The 26212-nt window shown below is 58.0% G+C and overlaps 9 protein-coding genes across 9 annotated transcripts; 5 read left to right on the top strand and 4 right to left on the bottom strand.

Moving 5' to 3' along the window:
* Positions 1–1865: 1865 nt before the first annotated feature.
* On the top strand, positions 1866–4630 carry LTHEOB_4603 (ABC transporter-like protein; the record flags this gene model as incomplete). Its single annotated transcript, XM_035513656.1, has 2 exons — positions 1866–3141; positions 3276–4630. 2 exons carry the CDS (start codon positions 1866–1868, stop codon positions 4628–4630), a joined length of 2631 nt encoding a protein of 876 aa, XP_035374652.1.
* Positions 4631–4904: 274 nt separating this feature from the next.
* LTHEOB_4602 (Wd40 repeat-like protein) lies at positions 4905–6575 on the bottom strand (the record flags this gene model as incomplete). Its single annotated transcript, XM_035513655.1, has 4 exons — positions 4905–4937; positions 4998–5788; positions 5854–6170; positions 6337–6575. The coding sequence occupies 4 exons, from the start codon at positions 6573–6575 to the stop codon at positions 4905–4907; spliced, it is 1380 nt and encodes a 459-aa protein (XP_035374651.1).
* Positions 6576–7355: 780 nt separating this feature from the next.
* LTHEOB_4601 (C6 zinc finger domain-containing protein) lies at positions 7356–10134 on the top strand (the record flags this gene model as incomplete). The annotated part of the gene is made up of 4 exons (XM_035513654.1): positions 7356–7447; positions 7497–8586; positions 8641–9506; positions 9558–10134. 4 exons carry the CDS (start codon positions 7356–7358, stop codon positions 10132–10134), a joined length of 2625 nt encoding a protein of 874 aa, XP_035374650.1.
* Positions 10135–13016: 2882 nt separating this feature from the next.
* Positions 13017–13757, bottom strand: LTHEOB_4600 (uncharacterized protein; the record flags this gene model as incomplete). The annotated part of the gene is made up of 1 exon (XM_035513653.1): positions 13017–13757. The coding sequence occupies one exon, from the start codon at positions 13755–13757 to the stop codon at positions 13017–13019; it is 741 nt and encodes a 246-aa protein (XP_035374649.1).
* Positions 13758–14264: 507 nt separating this feature from the next.
* Positions 14265–16547, bottom strand: LTHEOB_4599 (ATP-dependent RNA helicase dbp7; the record flags this gene model as incomplete). Its single annotated transcript, XM_035513650.1, has 1 exon — positions 14265–16547. One exon carries the CDS (start codon positions 16545–16547, stop codon positions 14265–14267), a length of 2283 nt encoding a protein of 760 aa, XP_035374648.1.
* Positions 16548–16862: 315 nt separating this feature from the next.
* On the top strand, positions 16863–17969 carry LTHEOB_4598 (Pantoate-beta-alanine ligase; the record flags this gene model as incomplete). The annotated part of the gene is made up of 1 exon (XM_035513649.1): positions 16863–17969. One exon carries the CDS (start codon positions 16863–16865, stop codon positions 17967–17969), a length of 1107 nt encoding a protein of 368 aa, XP_035374647.1.
* An 859-nt stretch (positions 17970–18828) lies between these two features.
* LTHEOB_4597 (uncharacterized protein) lies at positions 18829–22305 on the top strand (the record flags this gene model as incomplete). Its single annotated transcript, XM_035513648.1, has 2 exons — positions 18829–22177; positions 22268–22305. 2 exons carry the CDS (start codon positions 18829–18831, stop codon positions 22303–22305), a joined length of 3387 nt encoding a protein of 1128 aa, XP_035374646.1.
* A 1033-nt stretch (positions 22306–23338) lies between these two features.
* LTHEOB_4596 (Alpha beta hydrolase) lies at positions 23339–24786 on the top strand (the record flags this gene model as incomplete). The annotated part of the gene is made up of 2 exons (XM_035513647.1): positions 23339–24220; positions 24277–24786. The coding sequence occupies 2 exons, from the start codon at positions 23339–23341 to the stop codon at positions 24784–24786; spliced, it is 1392 nt and encodes a 463-aa protein (XP_035374645.1).
* Positions 24787–25126: 340 nt separating this feature from the next.
* Positions 25127–26047, bottom strand: LTHEOB_4595 (Epoxide hydrolase; the record flags this gene model as incomplete). Its single annotated transcript, XM_035513646.1, has 4 exons — positions 25127–25365; positions 25416–25656; positions 25709–25925; positions 25977–26047. The coding sequence occupies 4 exons, from the start codon at positions 26045–26047 to the stop codon at positions 25127–25129; spliced, it is 768 nt and encodes a 255-aa protein (XP_035374644.1).
* Between the last annotated feature and the right edge of the window lie 165 nt (positions 26048–26212).

The following is a 26212-nucleotide window of genomic DNA, read 5'->3' as shown; positions in this document are numbered from 1 at the left end:
CCGCACGTCTCGCGACTTGCCCACCAGCCAGTCGGCTTGAAGAGCATGTGATTTTCAAACTGCCGACTCGTCGCCGTTGCAACACGGCAGAGCCACGGCAGCTTCAGAATTTTTAGCAACGTGCAGTCCGGACCCATCCCGCACTTCCGACTGGACGTCGACCGCCAGGTAAGAAAATAAAAAGCGGGTAGATCCATAGTTGCGCGGCCCGACCGTCGGGTCCAGGCACGTCTCAGGCTGACTCCAGGGTAGCATTGACATGTGAAAGTTGACGTCCGTGAGCATGCCCCTATCAGTTTTCCCAATCCAGAGTGTGAATATCTGCATAGTGGAGCGTCAAGATATGCATGATAAGGCGATCAGGTACGCGGTTGGCCCGCTAAGCCCTGCGGAGCCTTGGTGAATTTCCCCGACCCAAACGGTGAAGACGGCAAACCTCAGCGAACCGAATGCTTCTGCCTGGAGATATCATGTCATACTGTCGCAATACTGATGGCTTGTCGTCATGACAAATCCACCTGCGTACCATTTTTTGTGAAGTCCAGGACTGGGTATCACCAACTCCTGACACAGCCTCGCTCAATTCTCGGGAACAGCCGCGCACGCCCTCTCACCGGCGTCCAGGTGTTCTAGAAAAGGTCGTAGCTGTAGCAATAGGTAGTGCCCCTGTAGACGTACAGGAAAAAAGAATCTGTGCATACGATTGCGTACTTGCAATAATCTCGTACATACTATTACGGTGCAACCTCTCACGTCCCGGCTTTGCACCGCAGTTAACCCAAGATCCTGACCGGTCCAAGCTGGTCACAGCATACTCGAGGCCACAGTCCACGTGCCTTTCTGGAACTTCTTTTTGTTTTCTTTTTGTGTGCACGAGCCCTTTCCAATACTTCTAGCTCGTTCATTGCCACCATCAAGCTCGTGATGTCGTGTTCCCGCTCGATCAGCCATCGTCAAAGCTCGTTTTCACAAACAGTGGTATCTTCACCCGCCACAGCACAAAGCAGATCGTGTCTTCCACTCCACGCTCACCAGCATCGCCACCCACCTCCCACCTCTCCAGACGTCACCCCACTCATCCCTCTCACAACTTCCCCCTCACCGCCCCCTTCCGCCTCGCCCCTCCGCCTCCGCCTCCTCCGCCGCCTCCATCTTCGACAACGTACCCGTGCGCTACCGGATTCACACCGCCATTAGCCGCCGGCGGTAGTGGGAACGGCGGTTTGCGTAGGGCCGACGAGAAAAAGACCGGATGCCGGATGGCACTGTCATAATGTTGCGTGATTGGCGTGTGCAATAATCTGGGCTGCGGTATGGGCGGAAATACTATTCCGGGGGAAGAAAGAGGAGTCGCGAAGGTGGGATGGGGAGGATGCGGTGGGGGAGGCAGTCCTGCTGAGGAGAAGGGCGGCATGGCTTCAATCTGGGAGCGCGGCGGTATTTTATTGATGCTTTGGTTGTGCGACGGTGCTGTCGTTGGAGAGAAGGCTGCAGTGGCTTGTGAAGGTTCGCCGGGTGCGTGGGTGGAGGTTTGGCGCGTTGGTTGCTGGCGTAGCGGCGGCGGTCGCGCTTGGCTGGCAGGCGGAAACTGAGGGCGCGGTTAGTCGCGCGAGGAGCGCGATGCGGATGCGATTGATTCACGCACTTTTGGCCGCGAGGGCTGCAGGGCGGGGAGCATTATTGCGGGTTGGGAGTGAGTGAGCAGCACTTTTCCCGCGGCACTTCAGGTGTTTTGCGGGGAAGCATGACGAAATTCCCGAGCCCTGCGAGACCGCGCGCGCCTCAGCCGACGGGCCGACCGCCACGGAAAAGTTCATGGTGCGAGGCAACTTAGCAGAGGTCCCAGGCCCATCCACCCCATCGAGATGCGCTTCCTCTCCCCGAGAGCGAGACGCGTCTCGCCGACAATTCTACGCCGCTACGCGACGAGCGCTCAGCCGCCGCTGATCCGCATCGACAATGCCACCTTCTACCGCAACCACCCCGACTCGCACGTCGCCAGCGATGAATCACCGAACCCGCCACTGTATCCCAACCTCAATTTCGCCCTACCCTCCCACTCCGAGCCCAATCAGCATTGGGCAGTCCTGAGCTCGTCATCGGCCAACCGCACCGCGTTCCTGCAGATCCTGCGCGGCCAGTACCTCAGCCTGCCGCCCACCGCTCGCTCCTACCCGTACCTGCAGACGGCCGAGATCGCCCAGAAGGACGCCCGCCTACGCAACCCCCACCATGCGGTCCAGTACGTCGGCTTCGACGCCGAGCGCGGCGGCCTTCCCGGCGGCGCCAGCACCAAGGGTGCCTACATGAGCGCGCGCTACGAGAGCATGCGCGAGGTAACGGATTGGAGCGTGCGCGACTACCTGCTGGGCAACACGGAGCTGAATGCCGACGAGGCGCTGGCGTTGAAGCCGCCGGAGGAAATGGTCGAGCAGGTGATGCGCGACCTCAATCTCGAGGCGCTGCAGGGCATGCCCGTCAGCCACCTCAGCAACGGGCAGACGCGGCGCGCCCGCATCGCGAAGGCCCTTCTGCAGCGCCCGGAGCTGCTGCTGCTGGACGGGCCCTTCATGGGCCTCGACCCGCACTCGCTGCAGTACCTGTCCGGCCTGCTGCAGCGCCTCGCCGACGCCCAGCAGCCCCGCCTGCTGCTCTCGCTGCGGCCCCAGGACTTCATCCCCGAGTGGATCACCAATTTCCTCGTCGTCGGCCACAAGCCCAAGGTTAGCGTCATGGGCGACCGCTCCCAGATCTTCGAGTTCCTGCGCGACCATTACTTGAAGACGGACGAGACCGATATCGAGTTCCGCAACGCATTTACACAGATGGCCGAGAAGGAGAATGGACTGGACATAAAGTACACGGGGAAACATCTTGTGGATATTCTGGATAGAGACGATACCGACGAGATGTTGGCTCTCTACGATATTGCACGGAAGATGGAATCCAAAGGCGACTTTGACCAGTTTTCCAAAGATCCGGAAAAGTGCGAGAAAATGCGTAAGAACTTAAGACGACCGAAGCACACATACCTGGAGGCCATGACCAGAGACGGCATCCCTTTCACTGACAATGACGAGCCACCCCCACTGGGAGACCCGGTCGTGCAGATGGAAGGTGTGAAAATAAAGTATAACGATAGTAAGATTCCTGTCCTGGGAGACTGGAGGGGCGGTCTTAGGTGGGAAGTAAGAAGAGGGCAGCGTTGGGGAGTCTTTGGGCCGAATGGTAATAGCCCATTCAAAGTATTATTAACACTGCTAACTTATTTCCAGGTTCGGGCAAAACCACCCTCCTTTCGCTCATCACGTCCGACCATCCGCAGACCTATTCCGCACCGGTCAAGCTTTTCGGACGCTCTCGCCTGCCGACACCAGGCGAGCCCGGCATTTCCATCTTCGAGATCCAATCCAAAATAGGTCATTCCAGCCCCGAGGTGCACACGTACTTTCCCAAACACCTCACCGTCCGTCGGGTCCTCGAGTCAGCGTGGGCCGACACACCCATCTCCAAGCCACGTCTCGGTTACTCGGAGGACGAGAAGGTGGACGCGTGCCTGCGGTGGTTCCGCGCCGAGCTGTGCCCGGATCAAGACGACACGCTCGACCAGCGCGCCGAAGCGTACTACAGCGCGCGCAACTTTCCGACGAAGGACGACACAGCCGGGCGTTATCTGGAAATCACCGAGACGAGCCTCCGCGACGAGGAGGCGCTCCTCAACCCGTCGATCGACTGGGCCGACAAGGTGCGCTTCGGCGAGCTGACGTTTAGCGCGCAGCGCGTCGCCCTTTTCCTGCGCGCCATCATCAAATCGCCCGACCTCGTCGTCCTCGACGAGGCCTTCTCCGGTATGGACGAGATGGCCCGCGACAAGTGCATGCTCTTCCTCAACCACGGCGAAACCATGATCCTGCGCCACGTCCACCGCGAGAAACCGCGGTTGCGCCGCCAGGGCGCCTCGGCCCACGAGTCGGCCATGGAACGGCTCCGCCGCGTCCGCGTGCGCGGCCTCTCGCCGCAGCAGGCCCTCGTCGTCGTCGCCCACGCCCGCGACGAGGTCCCCAACTGCGTCCGCGAGTACATCACCCTCCCCGAATCCGGCACGGGCACGAAAAAGCCCCTCATCGGCCGCATCGACGGTCCGATCTCGGTCGACTACCGCCGCTGGGGCGAGATCTGGGGCATGCCGCAGGTGTCCGGCCGCCCCAGAAAAGTCTCTGAGGAAGAGCAACTCGCCCGCGACGCCCTCTACGGGCCCGTCTCCCCGCTCGAGGTCTACAGCAAGAGCCTCAATGTCTTGACCGGCGCCATGGGCATCCCTGGCTGCGCCAAGTCGGCCGTCACGCGCTGGGAGAATGCGCGCAAGTTGATGAACGAAGAGGAGCGCAAGGCGGATGATGAGCGCATCAAGAAGCGGAAGGCGCCGAAGTTGAAGATTGGGAGGCCGAGGGTGAGGGGGGTGAAGGGGGAGGGGGTGGAGGAGAGAGAAGAAGAAGTGGAGGGAAAGGCGGATGAGGAGGAGGAGGTTGAGAAGGAGGTTGAGAAGGAGGATAAGAAGAAGGCCGTGAAGAAGGCTAAGAAGACGAAAAAGACGGATAAGAAGGAGGAAAACGCAGAGGAAAAGAAGTGAATGCGGAAAAGAGGAAGCTGTGAGGTAGGTGTTTGTATTATATGACGTATCTGGGGGAAGAAGAATTGGAAAAGGGAAAAGTAAAGAATCTTGCACATATATGGTAGAACAGAGAACAGGTGGACAGAGCAACTGAGAGACCGAATCTCCAATCGAACAAAAAAAAGAGTAATTTGAATTTCTTCTATGCCTCAAGTGCTGTGATCCATGTCTACCGATGGTACACAGTCCGTTCTGACATGAATTCACCTACTTTTAGTGTGGTTGCACGCCATCAGAACACCTCCCACAAACTGACCTTCCCATCCTTCGACCCAGCCGCCAGCCAATGCACCGCCCTCGCCCTCTCTTCCCGCCTCGCCCTCACCGTCGTCATCGTCCTACCAGCAGCACTCCTCGCCACCGCCCGCTCCCCGCTGTCCTCGATCTTCCCTCCCACCTCGACCACAGCACCGGCATCTACTGCCCCCTCCCCACCACCTCCTTCCTTCTCCCCCTTCTCCTCCTTCCCACCCCCATCCCCGCCCCCCACATCCGCAAACGCAACCGCATAACACCCCTCCTTATGCCACGCCAGTACCGCGACTTCCTTCAGCCCTTTCGCGCCGTACACGCGCACCCGCCCGTCCCAGCCCGCCGTCGCCAGCACGCGGCCGTCGGAGCGCACGGCGAGCGATTGCTGGCCTGAGTGCTTCGTGTGGACTGCTTTGGCGGGGGCGACGGGGGCGGGGTTGGGGAGGGGTGGTGGGGCGGCGGATGAGGGCGACGAGGAGGATTGCGAGGCGAGGGCGGCGGAGAGGAGGGATTGGGGTTTTGTGGGTGTGGGGGTGGAGGGGGATGCGGAGGGGGGTGATGAGGGGGGTTTGGGTCGAGAGGGAGACCGAGGGGCGGAGAGGGTGTGCTTGGCGATGAGGTCGTCGGCGCCAGAGGTGTAGAAGGTGAGGTCGGAGGAGGGGGAGGAGGAGGGCGGCGCTGGGGAGAGGGAGAGGAGGGGTTGCGAGTGCGGCTGGCTGGTGTAGATGTGCGACCAGGTGTTCGTAGCGGGCGAGAAGACGTGGACGGCCGTTGCGCCGCTCTCGTAGCCGGTGATGCAGTGCAGGACGGGACCGGACGACGGCGACGGTCTGCTGTGCACGAGGGAGACGGACATGGTCATGCCTGCGGTCTAAATTAGGTGTGGTCCCGGATGCGGGGCGGAGTGTTTGTGGCGGGCGGTACGGTACCTGTTTTCTGACCTATATTTGGCACGGTGCTCATGCGGTGCTCCGTGGGGAGCTGGAAGACGTCTACTTCGCCATCTTTCATGCCCGGCACGGCGATGAGGATGGGGTTCACGGATGGTGGGCTGTCATTGGACGCATCGGGATGCTCGGGGCAGGTTGCAAATGAGCAGAAATTTAAGGTATTGACTCGGAGAGAATGCAGCAGCCACGGCTGCTTCCGATGCGTCGTCGTGTCGTCAACCGGCAGGGCGGTCGAGAAGTCATGCTCATCTGCAGGGCCCAGCTGCCAGACGCGAAGATGAAAATCCCGGCCGTGCCTGTCTCGGATGAACCATCAGCCGCAGATTGCTCGATGGATCAAGGTTGTAGATTTCCGACTGGGGGTCATGCATGGTTGCTTTTCAGAGCTGAACCCAAGGGCGCGGGACGTTCATGCGGCGGTTTCCGTTTGGGGCAGGCAAGCAAACAGGCGGGAAAACTTACGTGATGACCTTGTCTTCAGGCCAAGTGCCGAAGCCGAGAATGGCGCCGTCGTGGGCGCGCCAGACGGCGACGGCACGCTTGGTCGCGACATTCCAGAGCACGACCCAGCCGTCAGCGTCGCCGGTCAGCAGGCGCTCGTTGTGGCGCAGGAAGCGCACGGCGTGGACGTGAGCGTGATGACCGCGGAGGACATAAGCAGGCTGAGCGGGCGGGCGCTGGAGCTGAGGAGGGTCGGACATATTTGGGTGTTGGGCTGAGAGGCAAGGCGGGACGAGGAGGATCGACGGCGATCCTTTTTTGAGTGGGCGCTTGCTTCCGCAAGATGACAACTCGGAACGACGCGTGCGCGCAGTCAAACCTTCCGAGTGTTCGCCATCTCCCGCGGCCAGACCGTGCTCGTGCAATTAAGGTTTGCTGCGACGGCACGCGCGGGTTGTGTTGCGCAAGCTGTCGCAGCCAGTCGCAGCCTCACCCCGGGCCCGCCCGCGCGCCGCAGCGACTTCGTCGCGCAGGCTTCACGCCACGTGGGCGCGCATCTCGTCGTGGTGGTGTTGACGGTGGTGCAGGGCCAGGACGGCCAAGCTGCGGGCGCACGTCTCTCTGGGGCGGGCTGCACCTGCCCGATCGCCCGCAGCTTGGGGTAAGCTGAGGCGAGGCGCTCCGGCGTCATCATCATCGTGCATGCACTCCCCCAAGCCATGGCAGCCGTGAGCAGGCAGCCGGCCGGCAGTCAACTGCTGTCACCCGATGCAAGGGCTTTGCAGAGCGCTGGAAAGGCGAACTCGGGGCGCTGGGCCGCGGAGCCACGGTTGGCGTCGCTGCTGCGCGTCAGACGGGCGCCACCAGTCTCAATAGCCTTCTCAGCTGCGGCAGACAACGCGGCCATTTTTATCCTTCGAGGATTGGCGGCCGCCGTCGTGACTGGCGGGTGGCTTGCACGCTCGCTTCGAGTTGCGCGGGCGCGCGATCCCTGCCGCCTTGAACCTGCTCGCCGGCCCTTCGTCGTCTTCAGCGACAACATGTTCACCCTCTGCGCCCGAACTCCCACAGCCTGCAACAATTCCCACACCCGCGCTCGCGAGCGCTCCACACCGCCCGCCCCGCCCCCGAGGTGCCGGACGCGTGACTCGCGTCCCGCCTTTCGCGACGCCTGCTTCTAGGTACCTGAAACCCTTTGCATCCACCCACCCGACTCCTCTCTCACCACCCAAACCGCCAGCCAGCCTCGCCTACGATAAACCACAGCACTCCCACCATCGTCCCACGCCGTCGAGGGCCGTTCCCCGACCGTCAGACACCGTGGCTGCCCCGCCCGCCCACCCCGGGTTTGACCAACCCCCGCCCGAACTCTCATACCTCTATGCGAGCACCCAGCCCGTCTCGCCCTCGTCGACTCTCCGCTCCGGCCCAGACAGCCTCCCAGACCCCTTCGCCACCCCCGTGCGCAAGCGGACCTCGAGCTCGGCCGCGAGCCAGCCGCCATTGAAGAAGCAGAACAACGGCCGCCAGCCCGCTTCCTCCAACGCCCGCAAGAGCAGCCACCAGAGCAGCCGCACCATGAGCGACGCAGACTCGGCCCAGGCCGCCCCGCCTGTCGAGCCTCCGCAAGCGAGCAAGCCCAAGCGCGTGCGCACCGGCTGCTTGACCTGCAGGGAGCGCCACCTCAAATGCGACGAGGCTCTGCCCCATTGCCAGAACTGCCGCAAGTCCAACAGGGTGTGCAAGCGCGGCATCCGTCTGAACTTCATCGACACCACCGTCCAGGCCCCGCCCGTTGTCCCCACCTCGCAGGACTGGAACATCACTTTCCTCGACGAGTCCCGAGACATCGCTTCCGAGTACAAGGGAGGTCTCAGCAAGTATGGCGCCCCGGAAGTCCAAGCCACCACTCAAGCCATGAACGGCTTGCAGTTGGATTTTTCACAAGGCCCGCCTGCCGCTCCCGAGCTCTCGCACCAGCCTCTGCCGCCGATTCACGGCGTGCTCCCCGACATGTACGCCGATGATCATAGCAACATGTTGTACGAGACAACCCAAGCCCCCTCCAATCCGCACGTGCAGCACGCCGGAATCGACTTTTCCGCTTCGAGCTCCATCCAGGCCGCCTCCGCCTATAACAGCCATGAGCCGACTACGTCACCGCCTGCAAGATCCCGGGATTATTTAAACACTCAGGAAGAGGTTTTGTTTATGCAAGTTTTTGTCGAAGAGGTCGGCTTGTGGATGGACAGCATGGACCCTCAGAAACACGTATGTGCTGCTGCAGTCCCTCCCCCTTGCATTCGCGTTGTAACCCCATGACAGTTTTCTAGGCTGCTGCCGTTTCACGCTCTTGGCGAACCCATGTTGCTGAATGCTTTCTTGGCATGCGGCGCCCGCCATCTGTCCCTCGTCAATGCCCGGTACACCGAAGACAAAGCACTGCATTACTACGACACCGCCACAAGATACCTGCTCAATTCTCTGCAAAACCCCAACCGTGACACCGTCATCTGCGCCACCACCGCTGTCATTCTTAATGTTTACGAAATCATGTGCGAAAAGGCTCTGCAACGAATGAACCACATCGCTGGCGCCCGTGCCCTCATCAAAGAATGCGGATGGAACGCGAGGTCGACTGGAATTGGAGCTGCCTGCTTTTGGTTGAACGTGGGGATGGAGTTGCTGAGCTGTCTGCACTTCAATTGGCAAGTGGCCTGGGACCCCGATGACTGGGGCGTTGATATGGACTTTAGCCGCGAGACCGAGGCTGGGCGTGAAGAGATGTGGACCTATCGCATAGTCTACGTTGTGGGCAAGATCGCCAACTTTCGGGCGGGTATCCCCAGAAAATCCACGGGCTCTCCGCGAGACGACCAGCTCCGACTGCAGAAGAGGTTTGCTGAATGGCAGAGGCTGAAAGATTGGTGCGATTCCTGGAACGAGTGCATCCCTCGGACCATGCACCCGATGGCATATCTTTATCCCTACCAGACGACGTCACAATCAGCCTTCCCCGAAGTTTGGCTTATCAAGCGGACAACCATCGTGGCACGTCTCTTCTATCACACGGCCATGTGTTTGTTGGCACAGATTAACCCGATTGAATCCAAGGAAGGTAATGAGATGCGCGACCTCCTGCAACGTCATTCGCAACAAATCTGTGGAATCGTTGCGCATGTTAAGGACCGGTAGGTACTCAATTGGCATGTGAAGGTGCTAAATTGCTGATGGTTTTTCAGTGGCGTTGCTAGCGTCGCCCTCCGTTCGCTCGCCATTGCTGCCGAATGTCTGACGAACCGGCGCGAGCAAGAAGAGGTGCTACAAATCCTGGATAAGATACGTCAGGAAACCGGGTGGCGTGTTGCATTCATCAACACCGAACTCAAGAAACAATGGGGATGGCCGGAAGATCCGCCGCAGCAACAGCAGCAGCCACAACAGCAACTTCCGACGCCAAACATGGGCGGAGCTGCGCAGATGCCGTACGTGGCCGCCCAAGCACAGGCACAAGCGCAGGCACAGGCGCAAGCTCAAGCTCAAGCTAACGCGGCGGTTGCTTCGGTGCAACCGCAGGCCACTTCGCTCCAACCAATGGCGAGCCTGCAACCCACTTCGACCACCACGAACGTGAGCAATCCCGCCCAAGTGGCAGTCGGAGCACCCACGACGGCCGCACCCCGACCCCGCCTACCTTCAGGTATCCTCAATCCCATGCTCGCCGCTGCAGACTTTTCGATGCCTCAACATCCTTATCAGAGTTACTATGTCGCGCCCAACAGCATCAGCAGCGGAAACAGTTGGGCTTTTAATACGTAAGAAGGGGAGGTCTACAGTACACCTACCTGGGTTGGGGTTAAATGTGTCTGTACGAATATGCTTGTTTTATTATGGCCTGGAGTTTTTTCTCAGCGGTATGCAACGAGGAAAGGAGGGGAAAGAAGGTGGGATGGGTTTCCTTTTTTTTTATAAGTCAGCATGGTCACCATCGGTCTCTTGGAAGCATACGGCATCATTGGGCGAAGATTTCTCTTTTTTTTTCCTGCTTTTCTTCTCTCTAATGTCTCCTTTCTCCCAATGAGGAATCATGTTCCACACGTTCCACACGCTGGATAGAGGGGGGCCGGCCTTTTGCTGATTTTGCTTTTTGCTGGGTGTTTTCTTATTTCCCCCCATGTTCCTTCCTCTGATGGGGCTCTTTGTTGTCTCGTTTGACAAAGACACAAACACGACTTACGAATATGGTGCATGTGTAATTCTCTTTTTTTTTCCCTTTTTGTCTGGCTAGTTATTGGAATCGTTCGGCGCGTGGGAGTGGGCGGACAGGAGGGTTCTTTTTTCCTTTTTTTTGATTTAGTCGTCGGCGAGGCACCAAAAAAATCTGTGTTGTTTTTTTATTTCCGTTCTGGAGTTCAAATCAGAAGTGTTAGGGGTTGACGTGAAAAAAAAAAGGAAGAAATGAAATTTGTTTTTCAAGTATGGTGTTGGCTTTTTTGATCTGTTGCTTGATTTGACACGAGTTACGCTTAATGGAATTGCTGAAGAGATGACGTGCGTGGAGATAGGCTTTTGCCAGAATATAAGGCCTCGTTCCCTGCAGAGACCTGCAGTGTGGCGTCATACTTTTTATTTTGTCCACTTGCCGAACGTTTTCGGTGACCATTAGCTTGGCGCCCGGTAGAAAGTGGTTCCGCAGATTGTGGGCGGTGTCCCGTCATATCTTTGTGCGTTGTCCTTTGAGCCGATGATGATCGTCCCTCCTCTCCCTCGTACCCTTATTCAGTTAGAGAGAAATAATGGAAAACAACTCCCTCAACCCCCCGTCCGTCCGGCTACTTCGGTTCGGCGTCACCGATTGTTTCTCTCTCTTGGTTGCCTTTTTCCCGTTCATGCATGCCTGCCTTACCTAGCCTAGGGTGTGGAGCTGTTCTCGCTATTTCATGCAGCCGGTGAGTTCAGCACGGATGCTGCTAAGCACTTGTGTCCTCCATCGGTAGGGCCGGGGGTGGATGGGAGCGGGGCCGCTGTTGCAGGGCCAGGGTTCGTGCGTGGGTCCCTATATTTTTTTCGATGAACCGCACACCTCCTTTTTTCGGTCCCTTGGTGCCTGAATTTCGTTTACGAGAGGGAGGGTCCGATTGCCAGGTACCCGCGCGCATTTTGCGAATCTCCAGGTTCGGAGAAGTGGAGAATGGGGGGGTGGACAAGGGCCAAGGGGGTGGGGAGGGGGGTGCTGGCGGGTATAGGTGGAGGGACAGTGGCGTGGTAAGTGCAAGAGGGACGGCAGTCTGGACTGGTCTCTGGATGGGGACGAGCTCGATGAACACTGCTGCACTGGCTGCACGGCTGCAAGACGGGAAGGAAAGACAGGGTTGCAATCTTGCGGGTGCCAGATGCCGCCCCTCCCCCGTTCGTTGCGTCAATGGTGATCTTGGATGTTTTTGGATAAGGCTGTGCGGCTGAGCTGGGCGCTTGCGCAGCAGTGTAGACGAGGGCGGAGGGACGGGCGCTTATTTTTTTATTGTTCGTGTTTGTGTAGTTCGGATTTTTTATGATGTTTCGTTGTGCAAATATTTGTTTTAGCAAACTGTTCTCTTACGTACAGTGCAAAGACTTTGGAATAACCACCACCATCACCACCACCACTGCCGCCGCCGTCACCGCCATCCACCGCCTAAAAAATGCAAGACCCTGACCACCACCAACGGGAGGGTTACCGGACCATCTCTCCGCCAATAACAATAAAAAGCCGCTTTCCAACCACCACCGCCTCTCTACCATGCTTTAAAACTGTTAAACCCAAAAAACACAACTTTGAACCGCCCTTGTCCCTGTGATGATGCCCGTATGTAGTCCCTTGGTATGCGCCCTTTTCCTTTCTTTCCCAGATTCCCAGTCTTTGCTGTTGGTACAAATTTGCTGTGTGCAATAAAACAAAAAATCAATCTTGAGCCGCCTGTAGATTAGGATATGCTGTATCCGGTCCCTTGTTGCGGGTTCTTCCGTTGACCGCCCTTCCGTTTTGACAAATTGGGAAAAAATAGCAGAAGAGTAAATATTAGGGCGGCGCTGTTGCGGTGAGTATGCGGCGCGCCGCCAGGTTGAATAGCCGAAAGCGGCATGGGAGGAGGAAATGGTTCAGGGTCCTGGGGGAAAGCGGGCAGTTTCCCTTCAGGACACCTATTGCTGGACCCTGAGAGGAAGGAATGAGTTCGCTTCGCGCCGGTGAGCCTCGCTTCGAGCCTCGCCTCGGCCCGGTGGCGGTGAGGCCCGGAGACGGGAATGCGCGGTTGTCGAAATGTAGTGAGTGAACGGACGGGAGGGGACGAGCGCCTTTATCGTCACTGGTGGTCCGGGCGTGCCGGGTATTATCTGGCATCATCCGCGATGAAGACCGCAATCCGGCACGACCGGGAATAAATGAAATAATGAGCGGAATGACAGCCGTCGGTCTGTCGAAGCTCTCGACTCGAGATCGAGATTGTTGTGGCCCCTCGGGGTCCGTGAGGCTGTGAGAGAGTGGGTAAGGTGGTGGGGTGGAGAGGGGCGAGGGGGGGCCACGGGGCCAAACGACAACGAGTCGTCAGGTGAAGGGAGCGATTATTTTTTCCCCACCACACACCACCGCAGCTATTATCGCCCGCTTTATCAGTGGAGTAATAAATCGATGCTGATCATCATCGTCATCTCTTTCTCTTTCCTTACTCCACAGGCGCAACAGGCACCTGCCCCGCCGTCGGGTACCTCCCCAGCGACACGCAGCTCCTTCCGTTCCCGCCGAACCTCAGATGGCTCTCAGCGTCGAAAAAGGCGGTGCTGGGCCTGCTGTCGTAGCAGTCGGTAAAGTCCGGGGACGGCGAGTCGCGCAGCGTGGCGGAGCGCTGGGTCCGGTAATCGTAGTCTTCCTCATCGTCATCACCGGCCAGGTTCTCGTAGTGACACGCATCAACGGGCGTCGGCGACGTGGCTCCGTCCGAAACGATGCGGATCGTCGGCGCCATGTTCGAGACCGGGCTGTCGGCGGCCGCGTAGACGGTGTGCGGGCGGCTGCCGCCGGAGGAGCCATTGCTGACGGTCGTGTTGCTGCCGTTGTTGCGCTGGTGGTAGGCGTAGTGCCGGCCGGTGTGGCGGTGGAGAGAATCCACAGGGCTGTCTGCGGGCTTCTCTGAGACGTCCGTCGTCGAGGGGAAGAGGGACGGGTTGCGGCCGGCTGACGGCACGATGATGGAGGGCGGCGGCGAGGCGCGGCGGCGGCGCTCTTTCTGCTGCGCCAGCGCGAAGTGCTTGCCCGTCGGCGTCAGGACGCGGGCAGGCGGGTGGAAGGAGTCGTCGGCATCGTCGGCGTGCGTGTGTGTGGGCGAGGATGATGAAGTGGTGGTTGAGGCTGCGGATGATCTCGCATCGTGGCGGGATCGGCAGGCGAAGAGGCAGAACTTAGGCATGATGGATGATGGATATTTTTAATTTCTTTTTACTTCTGGAATGCAGAAAGAAACGAGAGGCAGAGAAGCTTATTGCAATTGACATTAGAGAAGAGGGCGAATGGCACAGATAAAAGACGGCCAAAGGTCTGGACCGAGGGGCTCCTGTCCCGCTCGGCCCCCCTGGTCCTGCATCTGGAAGGCGCCAACCGAGCGAATGGGGCTCTTCGATCAGAAGCATGGGTCCGCTTCTTCAAGATCCACAACCCCTCCCCGATTGGGGCGCTCTGCGGGGCCGTTTTGCGGGACGGCGGACCGTTGCGCAACCGGTGTGCTGCGGTCTGGAGAGGCTTTCGGGCTGACCGGTCGAAAACGCGTTGGCCTCTTTCCGGTAAGCGGCGATTCTTACTCCACATGGTACCTTTTTCAAACGCCCCGGGTGGTATCATCACCTGCATGATCCCCTGTTCATCACTCTATTTTCCCTCAATCGAAGCCACATCGAACACCGCCGATCATTCTTTGGTTTCATCCCAGGTTGAACTCGCTGGCCCCACCTGCCATCTTCCTCGCCAATGCCCTCATCTTCCTGCCCGCCTCGTCTACCTCGTTTCCGCCCTGCACGCCCGACGCTGACCGGCTGGACGAGTCTCCACCCACCGCCTTCTCCCTGACTCTGCGACCCTTGTCCTCCTTGCCCTTTGCCGCATCCGGTCGCAGCCCCGGCACCTTGATAGCACCGGGCCGGTCGCGCAGCCCGAAGGCTTTAGCCAGATGTCCGAGATGCAGCTCCTTGATGTTGAAGTAGATGCGCTCGTCCTGGACGTGCGTCGCATAGGCCCGTACATGGCTCTGGTACGCGCGTCTCGCCAGCTCCAGGCGGCCCGGCTTCGCAAGGGCCCAGCGCTCGGCGTCGAGCTGCCAGCTGGTGGCTGCGTCCTCCCACGCCGCCTTGGAGATGACACCAGCTGGCATGAAGGCCTTGCGGAGCAGTTCGTTGGCATCGTGCCGAACAAGCCCGGTGGTACCCGAGTCGGTCGAAGGCCGGTCTTGCTTGAGGATGTCGACGTAGCCCTCCTCGTCGCCCGGCTGCAGGAAGATCATGGCGCGCCCGTCCCTGCCGGCACGAGCGGTACGACCGATGCGGTGGAGGTGGTCGTCCCGGGCGAACGCCGGGTCGTATTCAATGACAAAGTCTACATTAGGGAGATCGAGACCACGTGAAGCTACGTCAGTACAGACAAGCACAGCTGGGGTGGTGCTCTTAGTAAAGGACTGAAGGGTCGATGTACGGAGAGACTGAGCGAGGGAACCGTGGAGTTTGTAGACGGTGACCGGGTTATCCTCGCCGGACAAGGTGGGTGATGGTGCAGTTGTGCGGTTTGTCGTAACAGGTTCGATCTTGGTCGGCTCAAACTTTTTGCGCTTCCTATCCCCGAACCTGGACTTCTCGTCCTTCTTTTCCTCCTTATCAGCCTCTTCGCTGCGCTTCTCCTTGGACTCCTCCTCTGGATCTCGTGCCAGAACTTCAAAGTGAAATTCGACCGAGTCGGCACACGAAATGAAAACGATGACCTTCATGACGCTTCCTTTCCTTGCAAATGCACGCTTCAAGACGGCGACCAGGGTAACCAACCGAAGCTTGGCGGGCACGACAGCGTATGATTGGCGAAGCTGGGCTGGGGCCAGGAACGTCGTCGACTCCTTCGTTTCTTCTTCGGAAGAGTCATTCTGAATGTGCACGGCATCCTTCAAACTGATCTCGCCCAAGCGCTGAACGTTCATCTTCATGGTTGCCGAACACAGGATGGTCATCCTCTTGGCGGGCAACCCGGGTATTCTTGCCTTGCTCGCCTTCATGCGCAGGTTAAGGGCACCGACGATCTTCTGAATATCGTTCTCGAACCCGAGCTCCATCAGCCTGTCGCCTTCATCCAGCACCAACCATCGCACGTTGCCAACGTCCAGGGCCTCGGTATGCTCAAGATGATCGACAAGCCGACCGGGGGTGGCGACCAGGATGTTCAAGCCTTTCCGAACGCGAGCCTTTTCCGACTTCTTCTTCTCACCACCAATGACAGTGCCAGAGACAATCCAGTTGGTGGCACGCAGGACGTTTTCCAGCACGACAGAAATCTGCTTACTCAATTCACGTGTCGGCGCGAGGATTATAGCGAAAAGACCGGAGTCACGGTGGACGTTATCCTTGCCCAGGTTCACCAGCCGCTGTACAATGGGCAACACATATGCCAGCGTCTTTCCGGAACCAGTCTGAGCCTGTATGAAAGCATCCGAGTCATCGCTCACCAGCTGTGATATGGCCGACTTCTGAATGGCAGTGGGGGCTTTTATGGAGAGCTTGTTCAACAGATGGCTGGCCAGGTTCGGGGAAAGGCCGAGCTTGGTAAAGGTCTCGAGCTCGGGAGACAGCGGGGCGTTACTAGGGGCGATAGGCTCTTCGTTATCGAACTCGCGCTTCTTCTCGGCCTGAGTCTTGGAGGCCGGGTTGAAGGTGAAGAGGGAGGACACGACTTGTTTGGGCGGCGCATTTTTCGCGGGCTGGTTGGGTTTCGCGTGGCTCTTTTGCTGACCGAAGTGGTCATCGACGCGCTGGCGCTTGACGGGTCTCGGGTCGGAATGAGGTTGTGCATCGTCGTCAGCAGTGGGCTTCGGGTTTGACTTTTTCTCGCGGCGCGCAGCGGCTTTTTTGGCGGTCAATCGGTCTTTCCAGCGGCCACCCTTGAAGGTGGGCTTCGCGACGAGCGGGCCGTCGCCGATGTCGAAGTTGAGGAGCATGCCATCGTCAGCCATGGTTGCTGAGCGTGGTGGTGGGGAGCGTTGCGGGAGTCGGTTGGTCGCGGTCGGCGGCCAAAATTTCCTCAGAGTTCAGAAGCCGAACGGCGTTAAGGCGCGTAGCCCCGCAGTCACGTGCACACGGCCCGGGCCGCTGGCTTTGGTCGTGAGCTGCTCTACGGCGCACACAGCAGCACGACACCACAATTTCTCTCTCTCGGCACCAGCGCAATGGACTCGATCAGCCTTTCCCTCTCTGTCAATCCCGACTGACTATCAGTCAGACCACCTTAAGCCACCCCCTATCATTTAATTCCGCCCAACACCGCCAAAATGCTGCGCTTCCTCATCAGCCCGCCGCTGCGCGCCTCCGCAACGCGACAGACCCTCTCCTCCGTTCGTCCGTTCAGCACTACAATGGCCGAGAATTCGCATTTCCGCATCTTCCGCGAGGTCGAGCCGCTGCGTGCTTACCGCCGCGAGCAGACGCTGGCCCAGCGGACCGTCGGCATGGTCCCCACCATGGGCGCCCTGCACGACGGCCATCTCTCGCTCGTGCGCCAGGCTGCCGAGGAGACGGACGACATCTACGTCTCCATCTACGTCAACCCCACCCAATTCGGCGTCAACGAGGACCTTGACTCGTACCCGAAGACGTGGGACGCCGACCTCGAGAAGCTCCGCGCGCTGGACGACCAGCTGGCGGCCTCCTCCGCGCGCGGCCGCGTCAAGGCCATCTTCGCGCCGACGTCCAACATCATGTACCCGACGCTGCCGCCGGCTTCGGAAATCGACGGCCACGGTAGCTTCGTGACGATCACGCCGCTGGCCAACAAGCTCGAGGGCGCGTCGCGGCCCGTCTTCTTCCGCGGCGTCGCCACCGTGTGCACCAAGCTGTTCAACATCGTCCAGCCCGACCGCGTCTACTTCGGCCAGAAGGACGTCCAGCAGACCGTCATCATCCGCCGCATGGTCCGTGACTTTCACATCCCCACCCACGTCGTCATTGGCCCCACCGAGCGGGAGGCTGATGGTCTGGCTATGAGCTCGCGGAACGTCTACCTCGGGGCCCGCCGTCGTAAGGTCTCGACAGTTCTATCGCAGGCGCTGTGGAAGGCGGAGGAGCAGTATATCGGTGGCAAGCGGAAGAGGGACGACATTCTCTGGCCGGCTCATGATCTGACGAATAACAAGATCCGGGAGCAGGAGGAACTGCCTCCTAAGGAAAGGGCCCTGTTCGATGTGGACTACATCTCTCTGGCGGACCCTGACACTCTTGAGGAAGTCGATGTGGTTGACGAGAAGAAGGGTGCCATCTTGAGCGCCGCTATCAAGATGCAGCCCACCGAGGAGCCACAGCCTGGCGAGGAGCTTGGTCTCGGCGGTGGTCAGGTCGCCGTGCGCCTCATTGACAACATCATCTTGAAGCCGGTTGCTTAGGGGTGATGCTTGGAATGGCTCAAGAGGAGGACAGCATTCAGGGGTGTTTTCAGGTACCCTGCACTGCTTGACATCCCGGCGCTGAGTCTGTATGTAGTGTTGGCATAATACCCGTTCATCTTTGAAGATCTTGTACCACGCCCTTCTCATGATTTACCCTCCCTTTGATAGACTTCATGTAGACATCATGTGTGGCATTGTGTTTTCTGCATTTCATCCCCGTGTCTGTCCTTGTTCTTGCTCTTTCCTGTCTTGTGTCGAGAACCTTGATCACATGCAGTGCCGGCTCTACCCGTCACGGGGTCTATCACAGGCCCGGCCAAAGATCTATCCAGAGGTCAGGTCCTTCTTCCGCTTCAACCTCAACCACACACACCCAACCTCCGACCTCATCTAGCTACCAGCCTTTTGCATCGCCAACCACCTCACGAAGGGCTTTCGGATAGCGCCTTGGAGGCTTTGACTCCGCCTCTTGAAGCTTCTGAGGCCGCATCGTTCTGGTTCGCGGAACGACACTGGTGCCCGACCTCGACATCTGAATGTGAGGTTCAGAGTTTTTATCCACCGGCTGCCATTCAACCGACGCTAACGACCTTTCTGACCCGGCTGCTCCTGCGGTATTTGCAACTCAGGTCGTTTCTCACAACTCGCGGTCCATTCGCAACCTCGCCGACCGGTGCCACCTTCCACTCAAATTACGGACAACCACTGCTGCCTAGCGCTGCAATCTCTACCGCTCAAAATCCACATGCCTGCTTTTCATCGGCACACTTCGGCTCGTTGATTCTGGACTTACACCGGCACAGGCCTGGAATTCCTGAACAAGTGCATTGTCACTATAAGAAGGACCAGTTTGGCAATGGCTCCTCCGCGAGTCGACAGAGTGATCAGCAGATCGTCTCAGGCGAGACTTTCCGAGCTGCTCAGCATGGTCGTTCAAGGGATGAGAGCCATTGACGACGAGTTTGGTGGCGCTATGGGACCCAACGGGGAGGCTTGGGATCAACTCCTCAACCACATGCTCCCAGGTAAGCCGTGCTTCTTCAAGCCCATTCCATGTCTTTATATAGTTCCCTTGCTGACAGCAAGTGTAGGTTCTTCCGAGTCCGGACCTCCTCCAAGCTTCGTGCAGATTGCTGCTCCTGTCAACGATCCCGCCCAGTCGGCTTCCGGTTCTGCTTCTGTCCACCCGGAAACATCGAATGCTCCTGAAGTGAACCAGACACTTCCCGGAAACCCCACGACTAGCAGCAACCTTACGCCCACACGACCTAACGTCACCGGCGCAGCCGCCATCCCTGCAGCGGCATCTCCCAAGGAACTCACTGAGGATCAGCGTCAAGCAGAATGGAGGCTTATTGTCCACTACATGGATGCGCGGTCCAAAATATCACAAGATCAACTTGCCCGTGTTCACGCCGCCTTCGTTCGCTGGTTTGGCTGGGCTCCAAGCAAAGAAGAAATGCAAAAGGCGCGAGAGGTCGGTCATACTATCTTCAGATTAATAGGGATTGCTGGACCATGGTGCAGCCCTTTCGCGACGGAGATCTGGATGAAGGCTACCCGCGACCGGAGCATTGCACAGATCCGGGAGCTGAAGAAGACGGACTGGACAAAGGCCGGCCGCCTTGCGTCTTATATTGGCGTCACGCTCAAGCAGGAAGACAAACCCAAGCCGAAGCCGAAGGAGGCGCCGAAGGTGGCGGCGAAGGTGGCGGCAAAGGATGCTGTTAGCAGCTCGGTTCCCGCCATGAAGTCTTTGATTGTGAAGCTGAAGGTGAAGGCCAACGAACACGCGAACGGACTTGCTCAGCCTCTGCCTCAACCTCAACCCCAGACTGAGCCTCAGATTGCCCCTCAAGATCAGGTGCAGAGCAATGTTGTTCTACCTGAGCAAAAAACGGCGGTCGTTCCCGTCCCAAGCACGGGACCGATGCCTCTACCAGCTCCATCTACTGAACAGCAGCTTGGCCCGGACAACAGTTTCACCGGCTACATCCATCAAACTCTTCCTGACGGCTTCGACGATCACACTGAGGCTGCCATGCCCACTACCTCTGCAGGCAACTTCGGCATCGACCCCCGCATGACTCTTTACCACCACCCAATGACCGTGTACCCAGGCCCTGCCGGCTTTCCGGATCAGTTTCCGAACCCGGTTCCCCTCTGGGAGCCCATGTCTGCTTTCCCGGTCGGCACCCTTCCTGCTGCTTCCGGCTGGGTGAACCCATGGAACTGGATAGCCGAGCGCGCAGCAAGCCTCGGTCGATCACTTTTGCCGTCTTCTCAAGATCAGGCTGATGGTTCCGCTCGTTCGAGTCAAGCGGCGCCCTCCGCTTCTCATGATCCGAGAGCAGATGCCATGGAAATTGCTGATATTCTTGCGGCTGCTGCCAAGGACGTACAGCCGGTGGAGGAGGCTGATGACGACGCTGATCCCAATGACCAGCTTCGCAATGAGATGCTCATGCATTATTCAGCTAACGATGATGCCGATCCTAGCGACCAGCTTCACAATGAAATGCTTATGCACTCCTCTCCCTCACCTAAGGATACTCAGCCGGAAAAGCAGGCTGAGAAAGAGAAGGAGCCGGAAGAGAAGCACGTCCCGACTTCACCTGATCCTAAGCAGCAGCAGGCTGTGGTTGTGGCAAACAAAAGCTCTGCTAAAAAGAAGGCCAAACAGCTTCCCACCGTCCCTACAGCCAAGGCAGCTGAAAAGAAAAGCAAGGCTGCTAAGCCTGCCGCACCTCACTACAACTACGGCGCCGACGTAACAACCGATCCGCGTGCTAACGCGCTCGTTGCTTACATTGTTGCCGCTTGGAAAATCACCAACAAGCAGGCGCTCGTGGAGGATGCCGCAGCCATGCAGCAGCTAGGCGCGCACGCAACCGCTGCCATACCGTTCCTGATACAGGACAATGAGGCCAAAGAAAGTACCAGGGGCATGTTTCGCTGGGGTGATCAACTCTTGACTTGGGAGATGACACTGAAGAAATTGGACAAGTTTGCGGAGACGCGTGCCTTGCAGAAGCATGAGATCGAAAAGGCTCGTGATAATGCAGGGTCCAGCTCTGCCACCGCTAAGCCCGATGATGCTACTACCCGCATCGAGACCTCTTCCTCTTCCTCTACCAACGCACCACCTTCTTCCGCTCAGGCAGCTACCCCACCTCCAGACACCGTCACGATGCCTCCAAAATCCAAGCCTCGTCGCGACCCCTACCCTGACACATCCATCGTCGCCATCTCCGGCTTCACACCCGATGCCCGCGCCAACGCTTTCGCCGCTCACCTGGCTAAAACCTTCTACAACGCTCACGGTATCGACTTGATGGCAGACGAAGCAGGCAGCCGCCGGCTCATGCTGCATGCGACCCGCAACGAGCACCGGCTGCGCGGAGCGAGGGAAGTCACGAATTACGAGATGAATTTCTACGCTGAAAAGGACCTCAGCTGGAAAATTACGGGCTTCAAGCTCGATGCTCTCGAGCAAGAATGGGTGAAGCGATTTCCTCAGGATGAGAGTGAGGGTGAGGATGAAGATGGGCAGGAAGGTGGGAATGGAGGTGAGGACAGAGACACCGAGATGGGTGGCACAGCTGAACCTGACATCGATAAAGACACTTCAGAGCACACTGAAGCTCAGCAGCCCAGCGCCGGACAGCCGCGCGCCGCTTCGGTGGCTACCTCGGGCCTCTCGTCCGTTCCTCCCGGCGCCTTTTCAACGGCCGAGCGCCCTTCGCCTGCGCCTTCCTCGTCTTCCGCCCACTCGGCTGCATCCGCTCACTCCGCCTCCGCGGCTTCAGCCAGCTCGAAGAAGCGCAGACGCTCTGAGCAGCCCGACGCCACGACGCCGACCACCGCCGCTGGGCTTTCCGATCCCGCCGTCGCCATGCATGCCCGCGCTCTCGGCTCTCCGGTGCCATCTCCTGCTACTGCTGCTGCTTCTGCTACTGCACCTACCAACACGGACGGCACGGCGTCCGAACAGCAACCTCCTCCCGCCAAGAAGCAGCGCCTATCTCCCTCGGCGTCGCTATCCCAGCCGGAAGTGTCGCCGTCGTCAGAGCTAATGCCGCGCGTGAAGGAAGAGCAAGAGATGAAGGAGGAGAAGGATGCTGCAGCGGCGGCGGCGGCTCCGCTTTCTGGATCTGCTGCTGAGGGTGAAACGCAGGCTGTGCAGGAGGGCGGTCAAGCTGCAGGTACGCACGCTGATGATGATGACTTTGACGCATTCTTGGACATGTTTCTCGAGGAGATTTTACAGGATGAGGACTAACTTTCGGATGCAGGTGCTGGTGCTGATGCCGACGATGCGGACGTGGAGTAAGACGACAGTGGCTGCTGCTACTTTTCTTTTTTTCCTTCCTCGGTTCCACGGATTTTTGGAGTTTGGGTTTTACAAAAACGACAGAGGCGGCTGCGGAGGGAGATCTTGACGACTTTGAGCTGGCTACGTGCCGGGGCGTTTTCTGGTTGAGTTGGAGGGCGTTTGCGGTCTTCATCGATCTGGCTTTCCATTTCTCCATGCTTTCTTCTCGAAAAGGGTCTGGGTTTTGCGTTTGACAGAAGTGGTAGACGCGCTACTTCGGTTGAGTATTGAGCGTGGACTCTACGATCTTCCAGGGACTACTTTACATCATTTGCATGGGAATATGGAGGGAAGAGTGGCAAGTCTTTGGCGGCGTGCGAACAGGGAGAGAAAAGTCCTTCCTTTCTGGTATATGAAGGGAGTTTTAGTTTTTTTGACATCGATTGAATAGTAGAGAACAGGCCTTAATTAACTGAAGATTCGCAGTTCACGCCATCGTCGACAGTGAAACAGTGGTGGTTCATCGGACATTAGCAGCAGGGTTGGTGGTCGAAAGAACCTCTCGCGCTAACGCCATGTCGCTAAGCAAACCCCGTACACGATGACGGCACATCTGGTGAGATTTGTCATCCATCCCACCACTCCCAGTCTCCTTTACTGAACAACTACTAGCCTGAAGAACTATATTGCCAAACGCGTCAGCTACAAAGCTGGTACGAGAGCTCGGTCTTCTCGGCGATAAGCAAGACCGTGTATTCGAAGCCCGGATTTACGACGTCGGCCAGCGTTTCGCCCGCGCGGGAGTAGCGCGAGCCCGACTGACCTTTAGAAGAAAGCCTCATGCTGGTCCCGGCTTCAAACTGTTTCCCCAAGGAGTATCTCATGTTTCCCGCGACGAAACGGACCATGATCATAGTGATTCATAGCGATTGCAAAGGACCATAAAAGCAGCTTCGCTCGCCGACGATGACTGCAGAATGACAGGCTCAAACCGCTTCGCCCGGTCTCGTCTCTCGTTCTACAAGCATCTCTTTTCCCCAGTTTGTCCGTCATGATTCGGTCCCTCATCTCCCTCGCCTCCCTGGCGACCACCCTCGGCGCCCGCAGCGCGCTCGGCGCCACCTCCACCGCCACATCCGCAGCCTCCGCATCCCTCCCCTCCCCCACCGCCATCGACCTCGCCTCCGGCGGCGGCACCGTCGGCGCCCTCTTCCGGCCCGCGCCGGGCGGCGACGCCGCCAAGGCGGCCACCGCCATCATGGTCATGCACGCCGAGCAGGACTACTGGTCGTTCTACCCGTGCACGGAGCTGCCGGCGCGGGGCTACACGGTGCTGTGCGCCAACAACGCGGCGAGCAAGTCGGGGTACATGTCTGATCTGAATTTCGAGGACATGATGGTGGATGTGGGGTACGCGGTGGGGTGGTTGCGGAATCAAAGCGACATTGAGAGGGTGGTGTTGTTTGGGCATAGTGGCGGCGGTGCGATGCTGGCGCAGTATCAGAATGTGGCGGAGAATGGGGCGGCGGCGTGTAATGGGAGTGAGAAGATTAGCCCGTGTTCGAGCGCCGTGGAGGGGCTGCCGGCGGCGGATGGGGTGGTGTTGGATGATGCGAATTTTGGGATTGGGCCGATGATGGTTATGTCGTTGAATCCGGCGATCACGGATGAGACGTCGGGGATGCAGATTGATGAGGCGCTGGATTTGTACAGTGCGGCGCATGGTTGGAGCAGCACTGGCTCGTCGAACTACAGCGCGGAGTTTGCTAAGCAGTTCGCGGCTGGCGTCCATGCGCGGAATACTCGCCTCATCGCCTATGCGAAGGAGCGGTTGGCGGCGATTGAGAATGGGACGGGGTTGTTTGCGGATGACGAGCCGTTTTACATCCCCGACGCGCTGTATCTCGGCATGAACAACAAGTTCTTTCCCCAGGTAAGTGTATCCGCGTCACACCCTCCCCTGGAAAATAGTGGTTAATCTCGCATCAGGACCTGAGCTACCTCCACCACACCACCTACCCCTGGAAACTCCTCCACAAGAACGGCAGCTACACCACACAAATAGTCCCCTCCGTCCGCACCGCCACCACCGTCTCCTCGCTGGCCAACTCGTATCTGAACGGCGGCCTCAAGACGACCATCAAGCGCTTCCTGGCCACCTTCGCCGTCACCACCACCGAGGACTTCGGCTACCAGGCCGACGGCGTGACCGGCATCGTGTGGAACTCGTCGCAGCTGGTGCCCATCGCCGCCGTCAAGGGCATCCACGTGCCCCTGCTGACTATGGGCAATACGGGCCACTACGAGTTCATGAATATTGAGAAGACGCACTTGGCCGCCGTGAGTAATGATACTGATATCGCGTTTGTGGAGGGCGCGCAGCATACGATTAATACGTGTACGGAGTGTGAGGCGTATGCGGGCGAGTTTGGTGATACGGTTAAGACGACGTTTGATTATGTTGATCAGTGGTTGAGCAAGCCTGGGCGGTTTTTCTGAAGTGGAGGTCGTTGACGTGGATGAGAACCATGATTAAACCAAACATTTGCATCCGGATAATAGCTTCAGCTGACCCCGTTAGTGAATTGAGTATCGTTTCTTGTAAAGTATATCACGAAGAATTATGTGTTTAAACCCACTATTCATCAGGTCGAATCTATTTGGGAAGTAACTTGTATCTAGTGTTATGGTCTAGTTGAACTTATGTACGTACTGTTAATTTGTTTCCATCAAATATAGTTCAAGTGTTATTATTTGGCACAGGTCCGGAGTTTATTTCAGGCGCTATCTAGTCCACACCTCCATCAACAAAATACTCTTCCCTGATAGTGACGCTAATCTATTGAACCTGTGACTTCATGTTGCCGGTAACATTGTCGACCAAACTCCGGATTTCGCTATTGACCTCATTGGGCCTCTCGAGGTGCACGAAGTGTCCACCTTCTAGAGACCTAACGCGAATTTTCTTGGCGTATGGAGCGGTGTTGTTGACCTGTACGTCGGGAAGACCGACGGGATCCAGGCTTGCGGTCAGAAGAAGAGCAGGGTGAGGTATGTTGGCCGCGGACGCGGGAATGGCTATGAACACATGTGAGAAAGAATCAACAAGTTGTTGTTTACATTCGTACCTGCTTCGTCAAGCGCATTGATGTCTCTCATCAGCGACTTGTAGGATTTCAAAGGCCCATCAAATCCGCCGTGCAGAGCAAGGATTCTCTTAAAGGTTTTTCTGTCAGTAGAGTTGAGGAAGCCTCCCCATGGCGCAATTTTGTCGTCTAACAGCCATTTTCTGTATGCTCCAACAGGAGAGAAATGCTCCTTCATATACGAAGAATTGTTGGTGTAGGTAAGCGTATAAGCTGAATCCGTCTTCAATTCGTGGTCAGCCGTGGCGGTCCATCCGCAGAGACGAAACACTTACAAAAACATCCATTATTGGGGCAGTATCGTCCTCATTCATAAAGTACCAGTAGCCCAGAGTCGGATACCCTAGTGAGGCTAATGTGGCGTTGTTGACTGCTTCGACACCAGCCTGGTTGAAAGCCAGAGGTGGAGGAGCATATCCGACCCCGACAAATGCCACGCCTTTGAGGCGTTCTGGCATGTAGGTGATGGCACGGGAGAGCACCACGGAACCACTGCTCCAAGTCAGCAAGGAATGAAGAATGCCGGGAAAATTCTGTACTTACAAGTCATGCCCGATACCAAACACGGAGTCAACCCTTTCGCAATCCATCAAATTGCCAAGTTCCTGTACCATGTTCTTCAACCCGAAGCGTGCTAGATCGGACGGATTATCGGTGCCTCAATAGCCCAGCAGGTCAGGAGCAATGACGCCGTAGCCCTGAGCTGTGAAATAGTCTATCTGATGTCGCTAGTCGAATGAGGACGAGGGGAATCCGTAAATGAAGAGGAGGTATGGTTT

Source organism: Lasiodiplodia theobromae (genome assembly GCF_012971845.1).
Source record: "Lasiodiplodia theobromae strain AM2As chromosome Unknown scaffold_12, whole genome shotgun sequence".
NCBI classification, from domain to species: Eukaryota; Fungi; Ascomycota; class Dothideomycetes; order Botryosphaeriales; family Botryosphaeriaceae; genus Lasiodiplodia; species Lasiodiplodia theobromae.
Note: the sequence above shows the minus strand (reverse complement) of the source record. Positions and strands in the feature narration are given on the sequence as shown.